General features: G+C 36.6%; 1 protein-coding gene across 1 annotated transcript in view; it reads right to left on the reverse strand.

Moving 5' to 3' along the window:
• The window catches only part of LOC6035230 (protein similar), a 186,812-nt gene that overhangs the window by 150,941 nt on the left and 10,197 nt on the right, over window positions 1-25,674 (reverse strand). The window contains exons 2-5 of the mRNA XM_038248399.1: window positions 17,070-17,257; window positions 16,724-16,932; window positions 16,270-16,658; window positions 16,102-16,208 (exon numbers count right to left, since the gene is read on the reverse strand). Coding sequence (XP_038104327.1) covers window positions 16,102-16,208; window positions 16,270-16,658; window positions 16,724-16,932; window positions 17,070-17,257 — 893 coding nt within the window. The remainder of the gene's footprint in view (window positions 1-16,101; window positions 16,209-16,269; window positions 16,659-16,723; window positions 16,933-17,069; window positions 17,258-25,674) is intronic.

The raw sequence follows: 25,674 nt of genomic DNA on the forward strand, positions 1-25,674 counted from the left end.
CGTTTCGTGCAGTGAATTTGTTCGTTCGTGACTGCACGATGGTGATGATGATGATATCCTTCCCCCTCAAAACCGTAAATTGAACGATGAGAATTGACGGGGAGGAACAAATGAAATTAAATGGCAGTCGTCCCCTCTCGAATCCTGCCCCGAAGGGCAAAAGAAGTTGTGGTCAGTTTGCGTTCCGAACAGGACGCTCATAATGATGCATTTTTAATGCTAACTACCCACCTTTCGAAAGGAATAGGGATATTTACCTTTCCCATTTTCGGAAATATCAATTTATTTCCCAAAACTAACTTTACGTCATAAATGACTCAACGAACCGACTCGCGGAGAACCATTTTGGAAAGGGAAATCCCAGCTGGTGCAGAGTGCATTTTCGACAATGTTCACCTGGCTAAAGTGCAGCTTTCGTCGTCGTACCTACTTTGGTAACAAGGCACTTCTTATGCAAATGCAGTCCTATTCTCTGAAGCTTTGTTTGAACAACCCACGACCTAAAGCCACACGAGGGGGACGACTCTGTAGAATTTGATCAGGGGTGGAAAATTTGTCAAAATTTTCTTCTGTTTGATTTTATTTATTATTTTCGTTAACGCTGAACATTAATAAATTTTCATATCACATGTACAATATTTGTAATTTTATTTCAATAATAATTTTGAAGGATATTGCCATCACTGGCCAAAATTTCCTTCTACAAAACACTATTGACTAGCTTAGTTGCTACTGCGCCTCGGCAAAGGAAAAGCCACGGCCCAGAGCTCTCAGCACACGACCAGCAGTGGAAAGTGCAACAACCAGGTTCAAATGAAACCTTCCTCTCTCCCCTGAACACAATTTGATGCCATGCCAAAAATGTTCCCAAAGATGACGTTGACGATTCACGACGACGACGATGGAAAACGGGCTGTTTATGAGGCTGTTCAACTCTGATGTCGATACTGAAGAAAATTTCTCTCAACTCTTTAGTCTTTAGTCTTTACTCTTTACTCTTTACTCTTTACTCTTTACTCTTTACTCTTTACTCTTTACTCTTTACTCTTTACTCTTTACTCTTTACTCTTTACTCTTTACTCTTTACTCTTTACTCTTTACTCTTTACTCTTTACTCTTTACTCTTTACTCTTTACTCTTTACTTTACTCTTTACTCTTTACTTTACTCTTTACTCTTTACTCTTTACTCTTTACTCTTTACTCTTTACTCTTTACTCTTTACTCTTTACTCTTTACTCTTTACTCTTTACTCTTTACTCTTTACTCTTTACTCTTTACTCTTTACTTTCTATTCCTGAAAAAAAACAACGTAAAAAGCAGCCATAAGAAGTACTTGTTGAAAAATGAAAATATTAACGGTATGATCTCATTTGTTGTAATTTTACATACATTTAATATCAACATTAATTTATTTATTTATTCTTTACTCTCGATTCTACAACAAATCTTAAAAAGCATCGAAAAGAATTTTTCTTTTCAAAATATAAAGGTAAAATCGCATTGGTTGTAATTTCACATAAAATTAAGAGCAAAATTTTAATTTACTACCAAAATGATGTACATATACAGCTCGTTTTTTATCTTACTTCAAAGTATGTTAAAAAGTGGATTTACATACGGAACCATGTAAATTTACATATTCTTAAAAGTAAAATTGCACATGTTTTCTAACATAAAAGATTTACCTACTTTTAAATGTAATATCACCGTACATTTTTAAATTTTCGATTATGATTTTAAATTAGGCAATCTCACTTTTTTTAATACATCAAAAGCGATGAAATTTTACCTTGAAACTTTTAACTCGTAAATTTAAATCAAAATTTCAGAAGGAAAATTTCATTTTCATATTGTATATTATATTTCATATTGCATTGTGGTTTCATTTTTTTTTTATTTTACGTAAAATCGACTGGGGCACGTAAAACTGCATCCCCTTCCAAGAAAAAAGATCTAATAAAAAACCAACCGGCATCAAAACCTAACCCAAAAGTGCAACGAAACGAAACGAGCAAAAAGGGGGGTTGGTTAAATTTCATTGGCGTGAATTAACATTTCGAATTCAATTGATTTAATTTTCTGCCCGGCACGTTCGCTCTCCCTCGCGCTGGGATATGCCCTTCGGGTGAGGGGCCCTACCCAAGAAGGATTTGCTGCTGGGTTTTGGCCAAATTTGGACACAGTTGAATTTTTTTTTTTTTTTAATTTCATGTTTCATGTTTTTTTTTTCTCGAGATAATAATAAAATCGAATTAAAAAAATTAAAATCAACTCCTAAAATTTCAACTGTTCCCTTTCAGTTCATCGAAGCGGACATTTGCTGCTTGCTGGTGGCAGGTTTTGGCTTTCGGGGTGATTTTCCCGGTGCTCTGTACAGCCAGCAAATAAAGTACAATCACACTTTCTTTGTTCCGACGACGAAGGCGAACGGTTTTTTCCCCGACCATGCCCTATCTTTGATCTATTGATCCTGGCCTCCACATCTTCTTGGCTTCAACCAGAGAATCAACCAGATTTGACATCAGAAGCAGCAAGCCAAAATTGACTGACGTAAGCTGTCTTTTTTGGGTTTTTTTGTGTTAGGAACAAAGGCGATTGTGCATCTTGCACAACTGCTAAGCAGAAAATTGCTGATTGACGTGTACAAATTTTTGCCCTTTCGACAACTCTGACCCCTTCGGGAAAATTTCGGGAAAAGGATTCGATTTCCTAAACCGTTTTTAGATATGAATCTGCAAGCTGTCGTTCGTCGCTCGACAAAGAAAGAGAGCAATTCGAATTCCCAACCCAAGGTTTTGGTACAAGTTATTTTGAGCTACAAATGTCTACCAATATTCGCGAAAATGTTTCAATATAATATTTTGTCAAACACGCGTTCAGTTTGGCGTTTTTCAAAGCTGAGCAAAATTTAACGAAAACCAACTGTTGAGCGAAATCGTCCCTCATAACGCACATCAATCATGATCTGCAAGACGACGCCTGCAGTGCTGTGAAAACCTTCCATTTTGAGATGAAATTCACCAATTTGAAAATCAAAAATTTCCATCACTGATCACCCACCAAAGCGAAAAACATGACTCCCTAGAGAATTTCGAATAAAAAAAAAATTGCACAGAAACAGCAACTCTGGCTGCTAAAATGATGCGATGCGATCGGATTGAAAATAGATTTCACAGCATTTTCAAGGTTTTTTCGTGACAGCTGTCAGACCGCACGACAGTTGCAGCAGCTGCGTTAGTTCGCATTGTGGACAATGAACTTGATCTTGACACGAGTCAAACTTCAGAGGAAAATTAACCGACGTTGATCGAGCGTTTATTTTTTGTGTGTGGTGTTGCTGTAAACATTATTAAAATTTAACTAAAAATCAAAACTTTAAAATGCACCAAAACATGACACCTCATTTTCATAGTTCGAGCACGAACCGCCAATAACATGTCCCAGCGGGTGAGAATTTAGTTAGAGAGCACAGCAAAAACTCAACCAAGCAAAAAAAAAATGGAAAGGACAAAGCATAAATGCAACCACAGGTGATACTCTCCCAGCACACATTGCAACAAAGATATACATTTGACAGCTGCAAGGACAAGTTTCAAACTATTATAGAGGCGAGGAGCAATGGACCTGGTCCTCCACCAGCGTTCATTTACTGATTTTGCACAAAAGCATAAACTCTGGTTGTGGTGTGTTACTATCCACAACACTTCCAACTGTACCAATTTCCATTGGACTGAACGGAGCAACCATGGCATGGGGTAAAAATAACGAGGAGTACACCGTAAAAAAAGCAAAAAAAAAAGGGAGAGTTAAGATTATTTAACTATACACCCAAACGAAAAATATATCTCAAAATCTGCAACAGTGGATTTGCTGCAGAAAATGTTATATTTTATTACATTTTTTGCAGCAAGCCCATCGATCATTTTTGCCCGCGTGTAAACACGTCAGCGATCTGCATTTCTCACCAACACATAGAATGCTAGCATGTCCCCGAGCAACACTCTAGAGAGAACATTATGTTCGCGCTCTGTCCCTCACCATTCATCAAGCGTCCATGGCGCGGTGGTAGCGTGTCGGATCAGCATACTAGAAGTTGATGGTTCAATCCTCATTCTGTTAAGATTTTTTTCTATAATACAATCAATCTACCGTCGGTAATGTCGATAATTGTCGGTAACGGGCAAAAATGTCATACCCCTATATCGCAAAAAATGCATGAGGACAGATTTCATGCAGATTCTGATATACTTTCATGCCGCCATGTATCACAATCATGCGACCGCCAGTTGGGTGTAATCTAAAGCAAACCAAAAGTCAAACACAAAGGTACAAAACTTAACTAATTAAATGAATGTCTGATAAAGCCTCGAGAAATGTCTAAATTTACATCATATTATTTGTAATTTCACTGATTCCACAAAAATTGATGTAAAATTACATTGAAAAGGAGGTAATTTGCAACCATAACTATTTTCAATCTTTTCAAAACTGAATTTCATTTTAAATTTCAAGTCCAACTTTCAAAAATTTGAAACATAAAGTACAGTCCAGACTCGCTTATCCGAAATCTTTTTTTTTATTTTCTTCTTCAATTTTAGTCAAATTTGAATATTTTATTGCACTTTAAATAAAAAAATATATTTTTTTCAATATTTAAGCACCGCCATTTTGACTGCCATGTTGGATTCAAAAATTCCAGATTATTTTAGAGTAGTTTATGGTTCATACTTAAGCTCGACAACAAAAAATATGACCACGAAAAAAATATGTTTTTCGAGCTTTGATTATCCGAAGATTCGATTATCCGAATTTTTTTCGAGGCCTTCGGATAATCGAGTCTGGACTATATCACAAAATGCTTTCTACATTATTACTGTTATGATACTACCGCAAAATTTCTAAATGTCAATGAATTAATGACAAAAAATTCTCCTAGTTTTATTTCTTTTTACGATCTGTGAAGCCAGATTTTTTTTTTGCCAAATGTCACCCTATTTGATTAAAAATGCAAAAAAAAACGTGCATACAATGTACTTTAAAAAGTTTAGGCCACTGCAAATATTGCTTCAATTTGCAATCCATTGCAAAACTTGTAATTTTCAAAATAATAGAGAAAAAACGCCATAAAAAGTTTTACAATAGGCTACCATAAAATTACGGATCAGAGAAAACAATACTTAATGCATCAAGTTGCATAATGATGACTTTTTCAGCACGAGTCAGATAAATACGATGAGTGCTGAAAAAATCGAGTTTTGCTACATTTTGTGCAATTCCGAAGAACACTTCGCCATAAACCAAAATACTGTCGAAAAATATTACTTTTTTTTTGAAAAAGTTGAACTTTTTGGCACTCAAATAAATGCGTTAAAGAAATTTTCCACTCTGTTGTTTTTTTGATGATAAGTAAGCCATTTAATCACGGTAGAATGACAGGAAATAGTAAGTTATTGCAACAAATTCATCCTTGTGGCCATGTTGGTAAGCACATCTAATCAAATCAAGTTGCAAAATGATTATTCAACGAGGTTCACCGAGTTGTATAAATACGATGAGTGCTGAAAAAATCAAGTTTTGCAACGAGTTCCATGCAACTTTTTTTTAACTCCGAAAAACACCCTTTGAATGGAATTTTAAGTCAAGTGTTCTTTTGTTTAGCAAATTCACTGTTAAATCAAAACAATATTAAAAAGAAATTATTTTGATACAAGTACTAAAAACTTCAACTTTTCAGCACCAAGTTCAGTGCTTAAACGTTGAACTTTTCAGCCCTTGTATCAAAAAGTAAAACTTTTCGATTTAGTTATTTTAAGTAGTGAAAAGGCCGTTTTTTTTTCATTCAAGAAAGACAGGAAAAGTGAGTAGTTTTACAACGGAACTGCAAAAAGTAAGCATTTTCAAAACGAATTTGCAAAAAAAAAAATCAAAAATTTCATCACTTTGAAATTGGAAACAAATGCAGATGTGATGCTTTATTTGACAACATTTAGATTTTTATTGAATTATTTAATGTTATTCCTCCAGTACATTTTTTTCGAGTCAATTTTTATTTTTTGTAATTCCTTATTTTTCAAACTTTAAGTCCTAAGTAAAAAAAAAACTAAACTAAAATAGTAGTTTATGCAACAAGTTGCAAAAAGAGGATTTTTTCAGCACAAGTCGTACATTTATCCAACGAGGTTCACCGAGTTGGATAAATACGGAGAGTGCTGAAAAAAACAAGTTTTGCAACGAGTTCCATACAACATTTTTTGCAATTCCGAAAAACACCCATTGAGTGAAATTTTAAGTTAAATTTTCATGTATTTTGTCAATAAATCGTTTTAATAAAAAAAAAATTGAAAAGTGTTACTTTTCGAAACAAGTGCTGAAAAGTTCAACTTTTCAGCACCCTTTTCAGTGCTGAAAAGTAGAACTTTTCAGCATTTATTTTGAAAAGTGTTGCTATTCGATTCTGTTATTTTTGGTACAGAAAAGTAGGCTATTTCGTCGTTCAAGAATGACAGGAAAAGTAAGTAGTTTCACGACGGAATTGCAAAAATATTATTTTCAAAACGGATTTGCAAAAAAAAATCTGAAAACTTCATCACTTTGAAATCGGAAACAAATTCTGATTTGATGCTTTATTTGATAACATTGAGATTTTTATTGAATTATTTAACGTTATTCCTCTGTTTTTTTTTTTTCAAGTCGTTTTTATTTTATTTTTTGAAATCCCTTATTTTTTGAACTTTAAGGCCTAGGTTTAAAAAAAACTAATCTAAAAAGTAATTTTCATGAATAATGAAATCTGAAAATAGATAAAATACTGGCATAACATTATTTTCAAAATTTTTAGAGTGTTGGTTACCAAAATATCTCAAATTATCTAATATTTTTTAAAAATTTGTTTGTAAAGTTGTTGACTTTATCCTTTAAGTTGCTATTTAAGTTGCTTTTCTTGAAAAAATGTGTTTTTTAGGTTTTTTCCAATTTCATTCTACAAATTGATATTTTCCACAACTTCTGATAACATCGCTGATGTTTTTTTTTTTTTTGCTGTTATTATTCCGTTCAACCATGCCAGCTTGCTCCTCACACTGGCAAGAAGTGGGAAAACGGCGTTACGACTAAAAGATAACAGAGGCAGCTAGCAGCAGCAGCTATGATGCCAAAAACCCAACAACCTCAACAAACAAGTAGAGTATAGTTGAACCGCAAAAAAAGAAACAAAAAAAAATCAGCACGACAACCGCCCCTGACCAACGCCAATATGATTTAGATATTGACGGGTCAGTTTTCGTTCTACACAACACAAAACAGCACGGAACGTCGTCGAGTTGTGCCCGGGTATTACACGGCACTCCTCGAATAGTTGAAATAACAACAACAGCAACAAACTTAAAGTGTGGAGAATCGACGAACGTCAGCAAGAGTGGGATTACACTTTTTTTTCTTCTTAAATATTGACTCGAGAAGATGGAATTATAAAATTTCAAACTAAAAAGCTCTTTTTGACGTTTCGGTCCACTTGATGCTTGGACTTCTTCAGGGAAGCTTGAAATTTCTTTTCATAAATCGACATTTTCATCAAATTTGTGAGTTAACAGAAAATATCGACGTTTCGACTCACTTCCCATATGAATATCTTGAGGGTAGCTAACAGCAAAATTAAAAAAAAAAAAACATTTGACATTTCCACATCATCGGGAGTTCCCCAATGAAATTGCAGAGAAAAGGTCAGGTCCGTAACGAGAGGGACCTCCCTCATGGGGAGCGGGGAAGGGTGTTTAGAATGGCGTTCACTTTAATAAAAGTTGGCAAATAGTGCACCCTCTGCGAACACACACACACACACACTCATACAATCACGAAGCAAACAACACGTCAACAACACACTTTACTACACTGAAAGAGGGGCAAAAAAGGGCAGCTTTCAAATATTGATGAATAAAATTAGCAAACCCAAACCTGGATGTAGAGAGAGGATATGGTCAGCTTGATTTTGAGCGATAACAAAGTTTTTTTTTTTAATTTTTATTCAATTGATTTAAAGAAAGTCTAATTTTATTACACATTCCATTATAATGAGTTATCTAATTACATTTATTTTCTATTAATTATGCAAAAAAGTGTTTGTAGTTTTTCTTATTTTGTTTATCTTTTCAACAACAGTTATTTTTCAACATTATTTTGTTGTTTTTTTCAATATTTTCCTCTTTGCATCTCCAACCTAACCAAAACCAGATGCATTCCATTCGCTGGATGTTGCCAAATTTTACGATGCCGTTGATATCTCTTTTTTGCTCTGGTCGTCGTCCCATCATGTTTACATTTTTGTCCACATTTTCCTCCCGGTGACGAAGGCAAAAGTAAATTCTGCTTACTTCTAAAGAGCTTTCTGCATAGAACGACGTTGTGTGTGACAACCCAAAGTGCAGTGAAAATATTTGAATAAAAAAGTTGATTTCACTTGCGGTGGCTTTCATCTCATCTCATCTGAGGCAACTACCGAACAAAAAAATGCCAAAATTTTCTTTCGGGAAGAGCCGGCGAAGGTGGTCGCCCGATATACAAATCATGCTTCTTTACTGGCGCACAGTTCAACAGTCATGGATGGTGTTGGGACAAGATTGGAGAAAAGATTTCTGATTTTTTTTTTCGAGCGAGCAAGTTTAGGGCAAACAGAGATTGCGCTACTGTGTGTTCACTTTACTTGATTATGCCAACACGGAGGGTAAATAGGAACGGAACGTGATTTTTTACACCAACTTTTGGGGGTTTGACGTTCGCAGATCCTCAACAGGTCGACGAAAACATTCAGTAATTGGGTGCACACGTGACCAGCATCCAATTAATGTGCCAACATTGTACGGACCGCTTGGAGTTATTTATCTGATAGCAATCTGCGCGACATTGCGTACGCAGGTCATGCAAGTCGGCCCACAAATGCGATACCAAACGCGTCGAGAGTCATTCATCATACAAATGACCTGCGCTGCACGACATGATCGGTTTGTGAACGGTTTGGTCACTTACGCGGGGAGTTGCTCCCGGGATTTTGCTTGGAAGAATTGCCGGAATAGCAAGCGAACTGCTTATGCAGCGGGTGAAATGCGCCAACTGCAAGGGGAAACGAGCAGCTAACTATCACGTCTGTAAAGCTCAGACAAAACTTCCGTGTTAGCAAGCGAACTGCTTATGCAGCGTATAAAGTGCGCACACTGCAAGGGGAAGCGCGCAGCTAATTTTCGCGACTCCAATACAAAAGCAGCTTATTTTAATCACCGAATCCGGGATTCTCAATTTCCCGGCTCAAATTGCAAAAAATTAAGCCTCTCAGCGAAAAACCAAATCCTGCGTGCCGCCTGCAAGTGCGCGCACTCGACCAAATTACCATAAAGTTTTGCCGCAGTATTGACAACCTATCCACCATTATCGGTCATAAATCTTTCCTCCCAGGTGCGCTCGAGGAGACACTCTAACCTTAATCAGCGTGGATCTCGCGCCACAAAATCCAATCTCGCGAACCAGTTTTGCACGCAGCGCATATTTTGATTTAATGTGAATTATTATTGAAGCTGAATTGATACTTTGATTAAATCGCTAAATTAACGTCGCGACTTGGTCTCGGGCGCATTGATGAAATTCGATGGTTCGATCAATATACGTTGCACACACCACGCATAAAAGATCGGAGATCGGACGTTGGCCGCACCGAAATTAATTGCGGCTGTCGGCTTGAAATGTCGAATTAGACCAGCTGGTCTTGCCGGGGTGACAAGATTGATTAGTGTGGACGTAAGGACGAGGGTGGCGAGTTGATATTTCACTTTTGCGCGCGCGCCCGCGATCATGTGCGCAAATTATGTGATAATGGTAATATATTGGAAAGTAAATGGTACCTGCTCGAAGGGGTGACCTGGAAAAGGGCTTTATCGATAATGGCGGTGTTATGAAACAAATAAGCGGACTTGAAATGTTTAGCTTGAAGATTAAAATAGAAATCTTGAATAATTCAGTCAAAGTAGTCAAACAATTTTTAATCTGAAATTTTCTCTTGAATTTTCATGATACAGTCCCAAATCTGTAAATTATTATCGTGTTTTGAGCAATTATTTTTCTATCATTTTATTTATTATTGTCTTTTTTTGCAGCGTTAGATAGCAGTATTTAAGGGTACACAGCAACCAAGGAAGTTGTTGTCTTCTTATTCCAAAATTGTTGAACTTACGGACCCAATACTGACACACTGAGATTATAAAAATTGACAAATGTTGTTGTAAATCTTTATGGAAATAGTAGCTTAGGGGATGAATAAAAAAATGTATCGAAAGTTCCCGTAGTTTTGAAGATACAAAAATCTAGGTGCAAAAGTTCTGGTTGATGTGCACCGTTAAGACGATTTTTTTTAAGAATAAAATGAAAGCCGATTAACCTGATGGCTGGCAGAGAAATTATGGGTAAGTATAACTTGTATCAAACTTGAATTGTGCTGATATGGCTTCGCTCTACAAAGAGTTTTACGTTTTTTTTTTTTTATTGAATAATAATTTCCTAAATTTCGGACTGAATCGCTAATCTTAATATTTTTTCTATATTTTTAACTTTCTATATTTTTAACTATCAGATGGGGGACACATATGGTCCACTTTTACCGGAGATATTCCGGATTCCGTTGGGGTACCTAGGCCCTCCTATTTGGGATTTTGGTCAATAGAACAAAAACCATTTAACAGAACAATGCCGGAAATGATGCAAAACTTCAAGGCATCATTCTTATACCAACAAAATCCAACAATCCAACAAAAATAATTGACAAGGTTAAGTCCTACGGGCCACCGGAGCCGGTTCCATTTGTGCACCAATCGACATCAGCTCAGTGAACCGTATCCAGTTGGAACCTGTTCCGGTGCCGGAAGGTCTTGACCATGTCATGTATCTATGCAGGATGATGTATTAGAATGATGCCTTGAAGTTTTGAATCATTTCCGGCATTGTTCTGTGAAATGGTTTTTGTTCTATTGACTAAAACCCCATATAGGAGGGCCGAGGTACCCCAACGGAATCCGGAATATCTCCGGTAAAAGTGGACCATATTTGTCCCCCATCTGACAGTTAAAAATATAGACAAATCTGGATGTTTTGCAACCGGAAGCATCCAAATTGGTCTATTCTACCAAAAGTTATGAGATTTTTAGAAAAAAAAAATAGGGGTCAAATGACTACCCGAGCGTTTGAGTGTTAAAGGAAGCTAAAGTGTGCAAATCGTAAAGGGAAAAGAACAGTTAATAAGCGCAGCCTAACTGCAAAAAGGCTTAGTATAATCCATTATTTTTGCTTTTTTATGCATATATTCTGCTTTTTATTACAAGCTTTTGTTCAGGAGATTTCACCATGAAAGCGATCTTTTATGGGGTTTTCTTACCAGTGCAAGCGCCCCTAGCGGTGATTGAGAGAATCACTTCAAACAATCCTAAAATCTCTAACCAATGTTTTTATTCTCTTTTTAGAACTTATATTTTGAAAACCATAATTATTTTTTAATAAACTTTATAATTTGATGGTAGTTTCACTCAAAAACATGCAAAAAACACAAAAATATATTAATAAACTATTTAAAAATACAAAGACACGTGCTAGGGCACTCCCAAAATCGGCCAGCTATTTTCGGAGTCAGCTGGTCTACCCACCAAGCTACTCATTGTCCAAAATTGACCTAAAACCGGCCCACTGCTGATCACGTTCCTTCGGTTTCACCAAGGAGCTTTCTAAAGCGGTCCGAATTGTATTGTTTGCAAATTTGTTGTACATCAAATTTCCCAAACAACAACAAAAAAAGAAGTAAAATTACGCAACCGTCAATTGTTTCAATTAGCATAAAACAATTTGGCAAAGCTCGCGAAATTGGATCCTCATTAGTACGCTAATGGTGCCGTTACGATCGTATGAGCTCTTGTGTGGAGGGGAAAGGGAGGTGGAGATTCGATTAATAGATAAAATTCAAATCAGGTCCCCGTGGCGCGCGGGTAGAGGTTACAAACCACCAAGTGTTATGAGCTTGTTTTTATCGAGCCTAATATTCGTATGCGTTACATTGAGGTTTATGGCGAAATTATTCCGGTTTCGGGGACAAAGTGCGCCCGATGTTGCTGGAGAAAATTATTAAATTTGAAATCTGGTTGTCAGTTTTCAATCATTTCATTTGTTAAAGCTTAAAGTTTATGAAATTTTTTTTTAAATAAATCATACAATAAAGTAATTTAATTTCATATAAAACTGTAAAACGTTACTCACGACGCAGGACGTGATTGATTGGGTGTGAGTGTCGGTGCCTCTTGTTTTACGACCCTATTTGGGACGATCTGTTTGGCCAGGATGGTTTATAGCTCAAGCTAGATGGTGCCGGCACACCTTTAAATCCAGCAGCTTCACCCCCCACAACAAATCTGTCTAGAACGAGCCCAATAGCTGACCATGCTCAATGCAAAAGGCAAGCAGATTTTATTTTATTGTTTTTGTGCTGTTTTATTATGTTGGGGAAGGCAACGCCATCGCTCAAGCCGTTTAGATCCCGAATCGAGCTTTAATAGGGTAGTCTTACAACATTTTCGTAGAGTATCCCAAAAAAAAACGAAAACAAAAACAACCCCCAATCATAACGCCTCCCCCCAAAAACAAACGGAACAATGAAGTTTTGTTTTATCTCTCCAACTGCCATAAAGTTGACCTGAAAGGGTTTCTCCCTTCTCCTCGCCTAATCAGCCTAAGTGAAGAACGTGGTGCCGTTCCGCCCGTCTTATCGGTCCGGCTCGTCATTCGTGAACGACCCCCATAAAGAAGTGTTTGCATGCTGCACCACCACAATAATATAAATTTTATTTTATATTTCGCCAATGGAAGTTGAGCTTTTTTTTCGCTTCTCCTCATTTTTATAGGGACGTTCAACTTTCACTTCGATACAGTTTCTTTTTTTCCTCCAAAAGGGGGGTGTGGAAATGCAGTTCGTGCAAATGTATGAGCCTGGTTGCAATTGGTATACGGACAGGGGAAAAATCCAACCCAGCAATGTGCCGTTTTGTTGGGGCCAACACATGCTCCTCGGAATAGTGCGGCCATAACTTTACCCTGGATGGTAGCGATATAATGACGATGAATTGTACAACCAGATCGTGATGGAAAATTGAATGTTGGAAGCGCGAAGGTTCTCAACATGATAGAATATTTTACGAATGTTCAAAATACTCCATTCTACAAGTAAATGAAGAACAAAAATTCTGGCATTCTTGTTTTAAAAAATATGAGTTTTGAAACGAAATTTATTCTTAACGAGTGAAAGTTAAAATAGCGATAAAAAAATCTTCTTATAAGCAAAATATCTTTGACTGTTTTCCTATGTATCAATGCCAAACTTTCAAAAAATAATCACCAGAAAATTACCATAACTAATTACCTGTACTTTAAATTTTATCAAAATGTCATAGAAGAACTGTATGATCAACATTTCGATTTTTCTTCAACATTATTTTCGGATTTTTATTTCTGTATCATTAAAATTTTGAAAAATGATCCAACCTAATGTAACCTTACCTAATTTAATCTTTTCTAATCTTATCTAGTCTAATCTTATCGAATAGGAAAGTGCATTAGCAATAAGCCAATCCATTGCGCCATTACATTGCATTGAAACATCACAATCATTCAAGTGGCCAGGCCTACTGCGTTAAGTTAACCGCAAAGATTATTCGTTGAAATGGATTGAGTTTGAGCAAGAATGTGTAAAAAAATATTCCAATAATCCATTTTGAAAAAAACCCTGATATTTCCAAAATTGATTGTTCATTTTATCTTCAATCCAAAAAATATAACTTATTTGTCTTCTAAATGATTGTTATGTTTTTAGAGAAAAGAGATTTTTGCAGTGGGTAAATTATTTTTCTTTTTTTTATGTGTATTTTTTTATGAATCGATTCGATCTCATCCTACAACTCTGCCTAAGATACCAGATTTATAAAAACATCATTTTTATTGTATTTTCATAGTACTTTGGACAGTCATCAAAGTTATATGGAGATGTGTCTAAAGGAATTAATAATGAAAATTGGCTTGTTTGGATATAATTGTAGCTTTCTATGTTTACAACTGAAAATAAAATGAATAAGATGATTTTTCTTTGGATTTTTTAGGTTTATTTCTTCACCCAGGTGGCTAAACATATTTTTTTTTCAAGACTTCAAAGTTTGGATAGAAATAGACATTGATAGTAATTTTTGGCCTGATTGAACAATTTAAAAAATATTTGGATTTTTTGTGAAACTAGTTTTTTTGGCAAAAAATCTTCAAAACTAGTAATTTAAAAAAAAACTAATGATTGAAAAACAACTGTAATAAAAAAAAAAGTTTATTGAGTGAAATGTTGAATCCCTGGCTTCCCATTCCAATTTTTTTTTTGTTTGTAAACTTTTTCCATGCATTCGCAATGTCAGAAGAAGAAATTTAGCATAATTAGTTTTTTCTCATAAAAGGCTTCATACAATTTGGCGGGCTGGTCATACAAAATGGGCATGGGAATATTCGAAAATCTGTATCTTGAGATGAGATTTGCCGATCGATTTGGTGTCTTCAGCTAAATTGTGGGTTATTATTAGGAATTTGTAGAAAAAAATGGGGAGTGTAAAAAAACTATTTATAATGTTTGCAATGTTAAAAAATAAATCTTTGTGAAATTCTCTGCTCTTTTCTGTAAACAAAAAAAAATGATTTTTAAGAATCAAGAGTAATATTTTTAAAGAGCTTCAAACACATATTTTGTAATTTTTTTAACGATTGGCAATTTAAAAAGTATGTATTTTTTTGGACAGAGCAGAAAAATTAAAATCTACAAATTGTGAAAAATTAAAAATGATACAAGGTGAAAAATTATTGCTAATTAAGTGACACTGAGAAAAACACACTTTTCACAAAATTAAAACTTTAAGAGGCTGCAGCATGTTTCTCAGCAACCAGCTGTCCGATCAACAAAGTCAAAAAATTAAAAATGTAAGCTAATTTTCCCAGCTTTAAGATAATATTTTCTGCCGGGTTGGTTTTCCTCCACAAAGCATTGTTTTAATTGCAAAAAAATAAATATTTTTCTTTCAAATCGCCTTTAAATGCCTATAACATGAAAACGTTGAAGTTTAAAAAAAAAATCTCTAAAGTCATTTTGATTGCATATTTGGTTGTTGTTAGCCTTGCCAACTGATCGGGACTTTTTGATATTTTGGACAATGTTAGAACATGTTGTTAGAAAGTCATAACAACATAAAGGACACCAAAAGTGTCTTGTTGATGACTACTCTATATCTAAACTATTTTATTTTAATTTATGCTGGTTAAAATCTAATGTTTATGTTTCTACGTCCAATCAAACTGGATTATGTAATTTGGGACCTCAAACCGGATTTTATGCAATATTTTTAGAAGTATTATACAACAACTGAAAACTTAAACTGGTTTCTGAAAAAAATCGATCAAAAAAATAGAAATGGAACAGACAATATAAAAGTTAGAATAAACACAATTTTTAAAAAAACACATCCTAATATCTCTGAATGCAATTGAATCAATTGCCGGAAATTTCCTCTAAACAAACGAAGAAAAACGAATCAACTTATTTGAATACATTACCCTAAAACAAAGCAAAGAACAAGTGCTTTTCCAAAACCAAACCAAACCCAACACCAACAAAACCACCCCCGCATTTTCCTGCGCTGAATCGACGACAGTGGCGAACCAATTATGCACGCATTTTCATAAAGAAAGAACGATGAGACCGTCTCAGAGACGCTTGCCAAAAACCAGAACCAGAGGGTTGGTTGCTGCCGAAAAGCTTAGCGCGAATGTTTTCCTTCCTGCTAGCGCTCTTCCCCCCACTCCTCACATTTTCTTTTTAACGACGCGACGCACATTACGCGCGTTTTTTCCATAAAAGTTTACAAGCTGAATTTAATTTCGAAATTATACGTGATTTGCGATTGAAGCCCTGGAAAGTTCCTAACGCCTTAATGGGTGAGGAACATACTTCCGGGAGGGAACGACCACAATGTCAGGGAGGTTGGAGGGTTGTAATGTACTCTTACCGTTCTTGAAGGTGCCCATCAAGTGCTCCGAATCGATGCCGTGGTGACACTCGTACAGCGGTTTGCCCAACAGATCGGCCGGGTTGTACCCGAGCAGGGCGAACATTCTGCAATTTTAGATTTTTGTTAGAAAATACTGCTTATTTAAGAATTACAGCTAGAACTTACTTATCGTCAACGTAGCTAAACTTCATGTCCAGCGAGTGCTTGCTTAGGAAGGTGCTAGCGTCGAGCGGCACCTCGATGTTGGACGGGTGCGGCAAAGGGCGCGCAACGGCCACCAGCTGGCGCTGACCGTCCTCCTTGCACGCGATGTGACCCGTCACGTGGATCACCTTGTACGAGGCGCTCTTGATGTTGACCGAACGGCCGCGGCTCGTCAGAGTGCACTTCAGCCGGAGGAAGAAATCGCGCGTTTCCTGCGGCTTGCAATCGCTGTTGGCCACCCCTTTGACCAGCTCCGACGGGCTATGGTGACGGCCGTTCAGCGCCTCACGCAACTCTTCGTGGTCACACTGGTGCGAGTAGTCCCAGATCGGTTGACCCATCATGTCAATCTGGAAAAAACAAGAAAATCCATCATCAATTCGCTCCAAACTCCAACCCAACTCGTTCAACCAACCTGCGCAATGCCCAAAAACTCGCCAACGTTCTCCGAGACGTACGTCACATCACCGTCCGCGGACAGAACCAGCAAGAATCCGTCCAACGTTTGCAGCGCAAGCTGCTCCTGTTCAATCATCAACTCGCTGAGCGCAGCCTTCGAGTCCTGGTCAACATCTTCGCCGTCCTTTTCTTGCTCGGCAGCCACCTTCTTCCCAATGTCCGGAACTGTGAGTTCAAAAAAGAAAATAAAACGAAGCTTTCGTTAGCAAAGCTGGTGTCGCCACCTCGGTGTCAGTTTGGGAAGCACAACGAGCAAAGCTCGCCGCCCACCCTTAACCGACCAAAATTGTAATTTAACTCACAAAGTTCGAGCATGTCGCGGACGCGCAGGAACGCAATCGACAGCCGCATCACGCTGGCCTTGTCCAGATGCTCGACGTCCTCCTGGGGCATCGGCAACAGGCCGGCCAGCTCCTGGAAGATTTCCGTTTCGCGAGACCGGCGACATCGGGCGGCGTCGCGAGATTTTTCCTTGCGCTTTTCGTTGTTCCTGGGGGAGGAGAGACGGGGACAAAAAGTGGAATTAGAAAATGATTGGTGAAGCGACTTCCAGAAAAATTTGGGTTCATATAAAAACAATACAAAAAGTTTTTAAAAAAATGTATGGAAAAAACGACGGTAGGGGAGATGGACTAAAAACGTCATATCAATTAAAAACTGGATATCTAGAGTTTTTGTTTTTTTTTTAAATGTCGTATAAATATCTGAAACACAATACCTTAAATTAAAAAAAACTCAAGAATATAAAATAACAAAACAGAAATATATAATTCTTCATTTCTAGAGTTTTTTTTATTTTTGAAAAGGTCCTATAAACAAAATACCAAATTTTGCTTTTTGGGAGTTTTTGAATACCCTTGACTCAAGGCATCCATACATTTTGCTTGCTGATTATACAAAATATACTTATGAAACTTCGGATTCTCTGATCTGACAAGACACCAATCTTAGGTAAAAGGGGCCGGTTACGGTGGTCCAAAAATTGATAATTTTATTAAATTTTCCTAAAAACCATTTTTTCCAAAATTGCAAAATTTGGTACCATACGAAATCTTTAAATTCATTTTAAGATACACAATAAAACTTTTTTTTTTTTTTTGGGAGGGTGGTCCAGCCGCACATCGTTGATGTTTAAACCTCTAAACTGGGCCCTCGTCCTGTCACGTCCGTCAGTAGTCTTGTCGTACATTACAACTAGAATCAGATCTGCCAATGAATTAGTACACTTCGACCAAATAAACACTGACGCTGTATGGATCTGACTCTAGAATAAATGCACAGTTGTGTGTTATTCATAAGTCCAACTTATTCAATTATTCATTTAAGTCCAAATATTCATTTGCTAACTACTTTGGATTGAAAATCTAAGATCCTCTAAACTAAATGTTCAAAACTAAACGTTCCTTTAACTGTTGTAGTACTACTTCTATCAAAAAACAATAAAAAATTGTGAATTGATACACAAATAGGATAGAAATCGCGATTTGAAAAATAAATGATCCGTAGTTCCTCGATTCGCAACAATGGTCAATACAACCATAATCCGAAAACCGTTAGTTCAACAGATCAACGAATTTTGTCCGATATCATTACATTATTGATTGATCGAGACTCTATGGACAATTTGACATAAAAGAATGCCTAGTATTCTACATCAATCAAAGTTTATTGACAGCATTACTCTAACTTAACAATTGCAACTAAATTTATCATCAAATAGATTTGGAAAGCATACAGATTTATTTTAAATGCTAGTGCTAAGCAACAAATCAATTGTACTATCCTGAAGTCCCACCTAAATCCCACATTGTGATAGTGAAAAAGTCACAGAAGCAGCGGTGTCTTGTGCAATTGTGATATTTTCACTATCGGAGAACTACCTAGTTCACGAAGACAGCTTATCGGTCAACGCTTAAGCCCTGGGGCTGCGACAAAGCGAGTTCTCGTAGCATGAAGTGGTGTCCATAGTGCTTATAAAAAAGAATGTATACCCAAATTTTAACTAATACACTAGGATCAAATCATGCCCCTTGACTTTACAGGGCCCAGGGATTTTAAGATACACAATAAAACTTCAATCGAAAACGAGTTTACAACTTTTTTGAGGGCCAAAATGTAAAGTTATGAACTGCCGTTATACGTATAATTGTCCCATTTTCGAAAAATGTTGCATTGGGCAATTATGCGTAGGGTAGGGTAGTCATCAATGAGACACTTTTAGTTTTTTAACTTTCAACGATTTTTATATTTTTTTCATCAGCATGTTTTAATGAGCTTTTTGTTGCATTTTCCTTTTTTTAATGTGTTCTAACATTGACCAAAATATGAGACCAATCCGACCCACAGTGGGCGAAATGGAATCCAAAATCGGACTTAATTGAACGCGGCTGGTTCCCTGGTATGAAAAATAGTGTTTCTTATGTAAAAAAATCCGGGGAATCGATTGTTGATGGTTTCATCTACCGCACGAAACAGCAAAGGGTCCATTTTGCCCAAATTCCCCATTTTTTTAATTTTTTTTCTTGAAAATCGGTCTGTATTTAGAGCGGAGTCTTTATGCGGCCATCCAAAATGCACTTAACTTATGTGGAAATGTCCCAGGAATCCAGTAAAAATAACCACTTGCACCGCAAAAATCATCTAGGGTCCATTTAAGCCCAATTCCGCTATAAAAGCATTTTTGGCCATTTTCAAATGTTTGGTCAGATTTTACAAATCTGAAAATATTTTTATCGTTAAGATCAGACAATTTTACATAAGAATGACAATTTACACTTGATATTTAACACATTTATGTTTTTTTGAAAAACTAATATTTGTATTAATGGCAGCCTATGAGCAAAAATGTAATTTTCAGGCATAATTTACTTTTACACCCCAAAATCAAGCATTTATGAATAACTTTGCAAGGGAGCGTCCATAACCAAAGCCACTATAATGGCAGACGTATATCCAGTAGACACACCTTTCCCCAAAATATGAGCCTGATTGGTTGAAACTACGACTTGTGAGAGCCATTTTATTATTGTTCCCCGTGTCTCATTGATGACTACTCTACCCTAGAAGTTTAACTATGGAATAAACAGACTTGATGTTGTTCTAATTAGTTTTCGAACAAAGAACTAGCTTTATGTTTTGTTTGATGCAAGTATACTAAAAATTATCCAAAAATTAAAATTCTATAGAGTACTTATTAAAAACACTGAACCACAAAACGTCATTTTTGTTACAATCTACTAATTATATGTTTTTAAGATTTCTGAACTTTTGCCGATACAAATATTGTTAAAAGTTTTTGTCCCTCGGCTCTGACCGGAAAAAATGAAATAACAAGCCAAAGTCTCAACATTTGAATGAAAAAAATGTTTTAAAATGCATTTGAGACTAGTCCAGCCAAAATTGATTGCAAATTACAAGGAATTCGTGTTTTAGAAATCGATTACGTTTTTCTGTAAACCATTTTTTATGCAAATGTTTTCAAAATCGTCTACATTGTTCAATTTTTTCACTTGCATAAACAAAATAAACTAAGAATGCGTTTTCAGTCGCAATAACGATTCGTGATTATATAAAACATTACAAATTACAAATAAAAAATATTCTAAAAGTAACTTCCACAATTTTATGATATATAAAAAAACATGAATCAATCCTAGTAAAAATGGCTTGTTTATTTATAATCATGTTCTCAACATTCCCACAGAATAAGTGATTTTTACAACCTTTACTATCAAATACCACTGAATTAGCTAGCCCTTCATATTCTCCCTCCCAGCTTATCAGTACCAAACATAAACCGTAATCTCTACGTGCTCCTGTGGCAATTGATAGGGGCCAATAATTCGAACGATTATGATGACACCAGGTTGTGTATCCGAGTGAGGCTTCTTCAAATCGGCAATAATTTGACCAAATTGACAATTCACGAGCCACCGAAGTTGCTCCCGGACTATCTGTTTATTTTATGACATCCATTGGATCGGTTGGCGATGATACTGCGTGGCCAACGACTGACCTTCGCCAAAAAAAAAGTTGGACATGGAAAAAAGTGGGATGATCCACCGAGTTCGGTGCAGTTTGTCAACCTTTCTTTGTCCAACTCCCGGCGGCATCGTGGCGACCCGCACCGGTATCGCAAAAAGATGATCTGTCACCCCGGTAATTGTGGGCGTCAGTTTGCCGGCCGATGACTACCTGTTGGCAGCTACTGGATGAAAGGTTTTACCGACCCCTGTTACTCCAAATTAGCGGCTATCAAGATCCGGATAAGGGGCGCCGCCGCCACCTTCTAAGACATTTTATGGCAGCAAGTGATAGAAAAAAAAACCATGCGCCAATCAAATATGCGACCATATTTCCAACAAAAGCTAAAAAAAACGGTTCAATCTGGACTCGAATCGAATGGGCCAATAAATCATTCGATGGCTTCGCCGGGGGGAGAACAATGTGACAGCTGGCGCACTTTCAGATTTGACAAATTTGGTGATTGTGCGTTTGCGGTTAAGAGATAATGAGGGAGAGGTACTTGAGATATTTGCATTTGACCGATTGGGATAATCCTTATTTAATTAATCACCAAGAGTAGGCAGCAAGAGATTTAAAGTTTGTGTACGTGACGATCTTCATAGACTTAGCTGTGTCTACTACTAGTGGATGTTCTGTTTCTCCCCCACCGATTCGTAAATAAGGTCACGCGCAAGATTTAAGTGTCTTGTGAGTGCCTCTAGTACACGCTATTACGCTACTCAGTGAAAGTACCGCAACTGAGTCTATCTTCGATCTGTTTATTCTTTACTCATTTGCATTCCTAGCACCTTAAACCTTTCAGGCCTGATAAGTCATATATGACCCAAAAATGAAAATTTGAAAAACTACACAGTAAAAAATAATGTAAATTTGGAAGCTGTAATTTTGGAAGGTTTAATATTACCTCATTTATGATGTAATTTTACCTCAATTTAGACTGAAATAGTTACATTACACCAGAAAAGTGGTAAAATTACACATTTCCAGAGGTAAAATTACACCTTTTTTCTTACATTAAAGATGTACCCCTTCCCAGATGTAATTTTACCATGATTTTTTTTCTGTGTAGCCTATAATTTTCGTATGGTCCTAAGAATCATTTTCCCATCATCAACTAAATAATATTTTTTTGAAAATTCAGGCTTGAAAGGGTTAAAGGCTGTCGTTTCTGGACAACCCCAGACCAAATTTTAAACAAATGTTGGAGAATAGTGGACAGCTGCCCCATCTCCCCCACCCTGCGCTAGTGTTTTCACTGCGGCTATCATTTTTTTTTTTTTGTTAATAAAAAACAAATTTCAAATTCCAATCCTTTTTCACCAAAAATATACAAATGGTAAAAAATATGACTTTTGTTTTAATTAAGCCTTGTTATGATATAACTTTATTAATTAAAATGTATTTACAATAAATTTTGGAGTTCTAGTCGGGGCATTAAAAAAAACTTTATTCAAAATTATTATAGTTATCCTCCAACCAAAATTTGCCAAAATAAGTATTTACCTCATGGTAATGGTAAAACAAAATTATTTGTTTAGTGAAATTTTTAATGCAAACATTGCAGCATATTTTGAAATTTGTGGTTTGGGTCACCAAATTTATAAAAAAAGGTAGGTACACGGAAAAAATACTATTTAATCAAATTTTCGAAATTGTTTGAGTTGTTTTAGAGGATTAAAATAGGCAAATCTGCTAGAGTTGGTGCAAGATCTAATACAGATTTTTTTTTAGATTTACCTAAGAAACAAATCATATTTAGAAACAAAATTAAATTTTCAAAAAGACTTCAACTTTCTCATAACCTCCACCGCTTTCAAGTTCACGAAAACCGAAAAAAGGTTTCATTTTTTTTTTTTTTTTTTTTATTTGACAAAACATATTTTGCATCATCGGTTTGCTCATACAAGTCTCTGTACAATTTTGGCAGCTATCCATACAAAATTGTTACGTTTTAGGCAAAGTTGTAGGTATTGATGAGGACAATTAAGAAAAAATAGGTACACGGAAAAAATGCCGGTTTCAAATTAACATTTTTCACACAAAAAACAGTTTCTCAAAATCCGTATTTTTTTATTTTTTGATTTTTTAATGTGATTTAGCATAAACTTTTGAACCATAAAGAAGTACGGCAAAAAAAAACAGCCCGTATTCGAAATATGGTAACATAAAATGTAAAATTAACTAAACATTTTTCGAATTTTTAAATGGTGGCACAGGTGGTCATGAGTGACAATAACTTAATTTTTTTTTTTTCAGATGGTTTAGAAAGTTTCCCGTAACTTCGTCTTAAAAACATTCAGAATTAAACATTGGTGAAATTTTCTGATCCCTTCTAAAAAAAAATATTTGGAAAATTTTGGGATTAAGACCAGTACTTCAAAAGTGTTCAATATTAGATATTGAGCCTTTTTGAAATGTTAGTTGAAATTAAAAAAAACTTCGTGGTTTGTGGATGGCCCCTTTGAAATAATTTTAATTATTTATTAGTAGAATTAGGACCTTATCATATACACATTTTGATAAGCTTATAAAAAGTTTACGAAATAATTATGATCAAGTTCTGGTGGAACCAAAAAGAGGACAGGACAACATTATGAAATAATCATTTTTGCCCAACTCAGAACTCATATTTCAATCTTACATTTTATACATTTAAAGTCGGTAAACGCTATTTCGAGAGGACTTCGCTTTTACTGTGATTAAATAATTTAATAAGGTTTAATAAAAGAATAACAACAAAATAGTGAATATCAAAAAAGCTATATCCACCCTTCCTTAAACCACCAATTCGTGTACACGGTACGTGGTTTGGCACTTGGCGGGAAAATCTAGCGAAATGAATCACATGCTGCAGCTTCGACTCTCAGTTCATTACATTTAGCCGGCTGTACCCCCAAGCCCGCGTGGATGGCGGAACAGCATGTGACGATCCGACCAGATTCAACTTGCTTCGCTATGCGATGATCAACAGGTTGTGTTTAAGGGGAAAGGGCTGAAGGATTGGCAGAGGGGAGGTGATTTTAGATTTTACATACAGCGTGGTCGCGTGGTTCTTTATGTTATGAAAATGTTGTTGCATCATGTGGATTAATTAGCGGAATGTCGAATTTGTTCATGCCTTATAAAACTTGTTCTGAATTTTCCCTCAGCTCGACAAGAGTAGTATCTACTGAAAAATGCTTCTTGTTTTTATCGCACTCTTGATTACTGCCTGAGGCAAACACACGATAAACTAGCTACTATTTGCAGCAATAAATGTTTCGCTGTCGATGTCGGGAAAACAACACAAGGCCAGCACCAATGCGGATTCTTAGCTTTAGAATAGAATGCTTCAGATATAAATGGGGTTTGTTATGTCCTATCCAAATTATGATCACGTGTCTGTCTGATATATAAAACAGGAAAAAACATGAAAAATTCTGGAGATTCTTTCTTTTGAGTAACTCTTTAAATGCGTGACCTTCACAATCTTTAGAGATAACATCCAACCAATAACAAAGCTAATCCAGGTCTTCTGATTGGACCCAGGTCGAACCAATCAACGACTTCCTCACTTACATAAAATCCTCCATATCGACCACATCCACGTACGGGCAGGGTGCCTCTCCGTAAAATCCGTAACAATATCCATAGTTCCACGGACCACCGGGAGGTCCCTGACAGGGTGGCACATTCGGCAGCGGATAAGGCTGTTCCAGGTAGGCATGATTCACCTGTGGCGCCGCCGCCGAATACGCCACCGGTTGATAAGCCTGTTGCTGCTGCTGTTGAAACGCGGGCACTACTCCGTTGTTACCAACCGGAAGATTCGGATAGCCCGGTTGCGGAACCGTCCCAAACTGTTGCGACTGTCCGTAACTTTGGCACTGTTTCTCCGGATAGTAGAAACTCCCGTTCTGGGGCGGTCCGTAAAACGAAGCACTATCATTCCCGTACATTTCACCGGGACCATTCCAAGTCTGCATCATTTTGAACGATAGCAAAGTTTCTTCCCAACCGCGTTATCAGCTTCCTCGGACAGGAAGTTTCATCACCACGCGCGCGCGACTTTAAACAAGACACGAACCGAATTACCGACGAACAAGCAGAGACGTCCACCTTGGACAGCCGAATATCCGCGAATGATTAACGACCCTTCAGAGGCAGGAGGATTCCCGTCCTAATCAGCTGAATGGCCAATTCATGTTGTACAACCCGAGTGTGGTGTTATCATTCCAAAAGTGTGAGAGAGAGCGCGCCGTGATAAACTCGTTGAGGTGTCTTATCTATACCGTCGGAGAGATCTTCGTGACGGAGGGGCCACCAAAAATAGGTATCAAGTCTATGAAGAAGTGAATCCTTCAGCCGGAATCCACGGCATTATCAGAGATAAGCCGTATTGACAGCTGGTTGTAAAACCGCAGAAAGGAGACATCTAGTGGAAATTAAGTAAAGTTTGAGCGGCCAAACTTAAATTGAGCAAACAAAATTATTTTAATATTTTTTCGAGTGATAATATTTATATACTATTCTAAACAATGAAAATGTATACAAATAATCAATGAATCTGAGAGTCATTTGCCACGAAAATCTCATTCCATCAAATGTTTGGCAAAAAAAGACTAAAATATCACCTAACTGGCCATAGCTTGACACAGGGTTGCCAGATCAACAATCTTAAGGACTCGTTACCTGTTCAAAGATCGGTCGGATGGTGAACAAAGTACACATAAGTGAGATCCAACTTCAAAACAATACTTAAATATCAGTGGCCATAGCTTGAGGCAGGGTTGCCAGATTATTAGACCTTTTTTGAAGCCCTTTTTGAATAGAGATTTTTGGACAGATCCTGAGTCGATATGTATACGTGAAGGTGGGTCTAGGAGGTTAAATTAAGAATTC

The sequence above is a fragment of the Culex quinquefasciatus genome, chromosome 1 (genome assembly GCF_015732765.1).
Source record: "Culex quinquefasciatus strain JHB chromosome 1, VPISU_Cqui_1.0_pri_paternal, whole genome shotgun sequence".
NCBI lineage: Eukaryota > Metazoa > Arthropoda > Insecta > Diptera > Culicidae > Culex > Culex quinquefasciatus.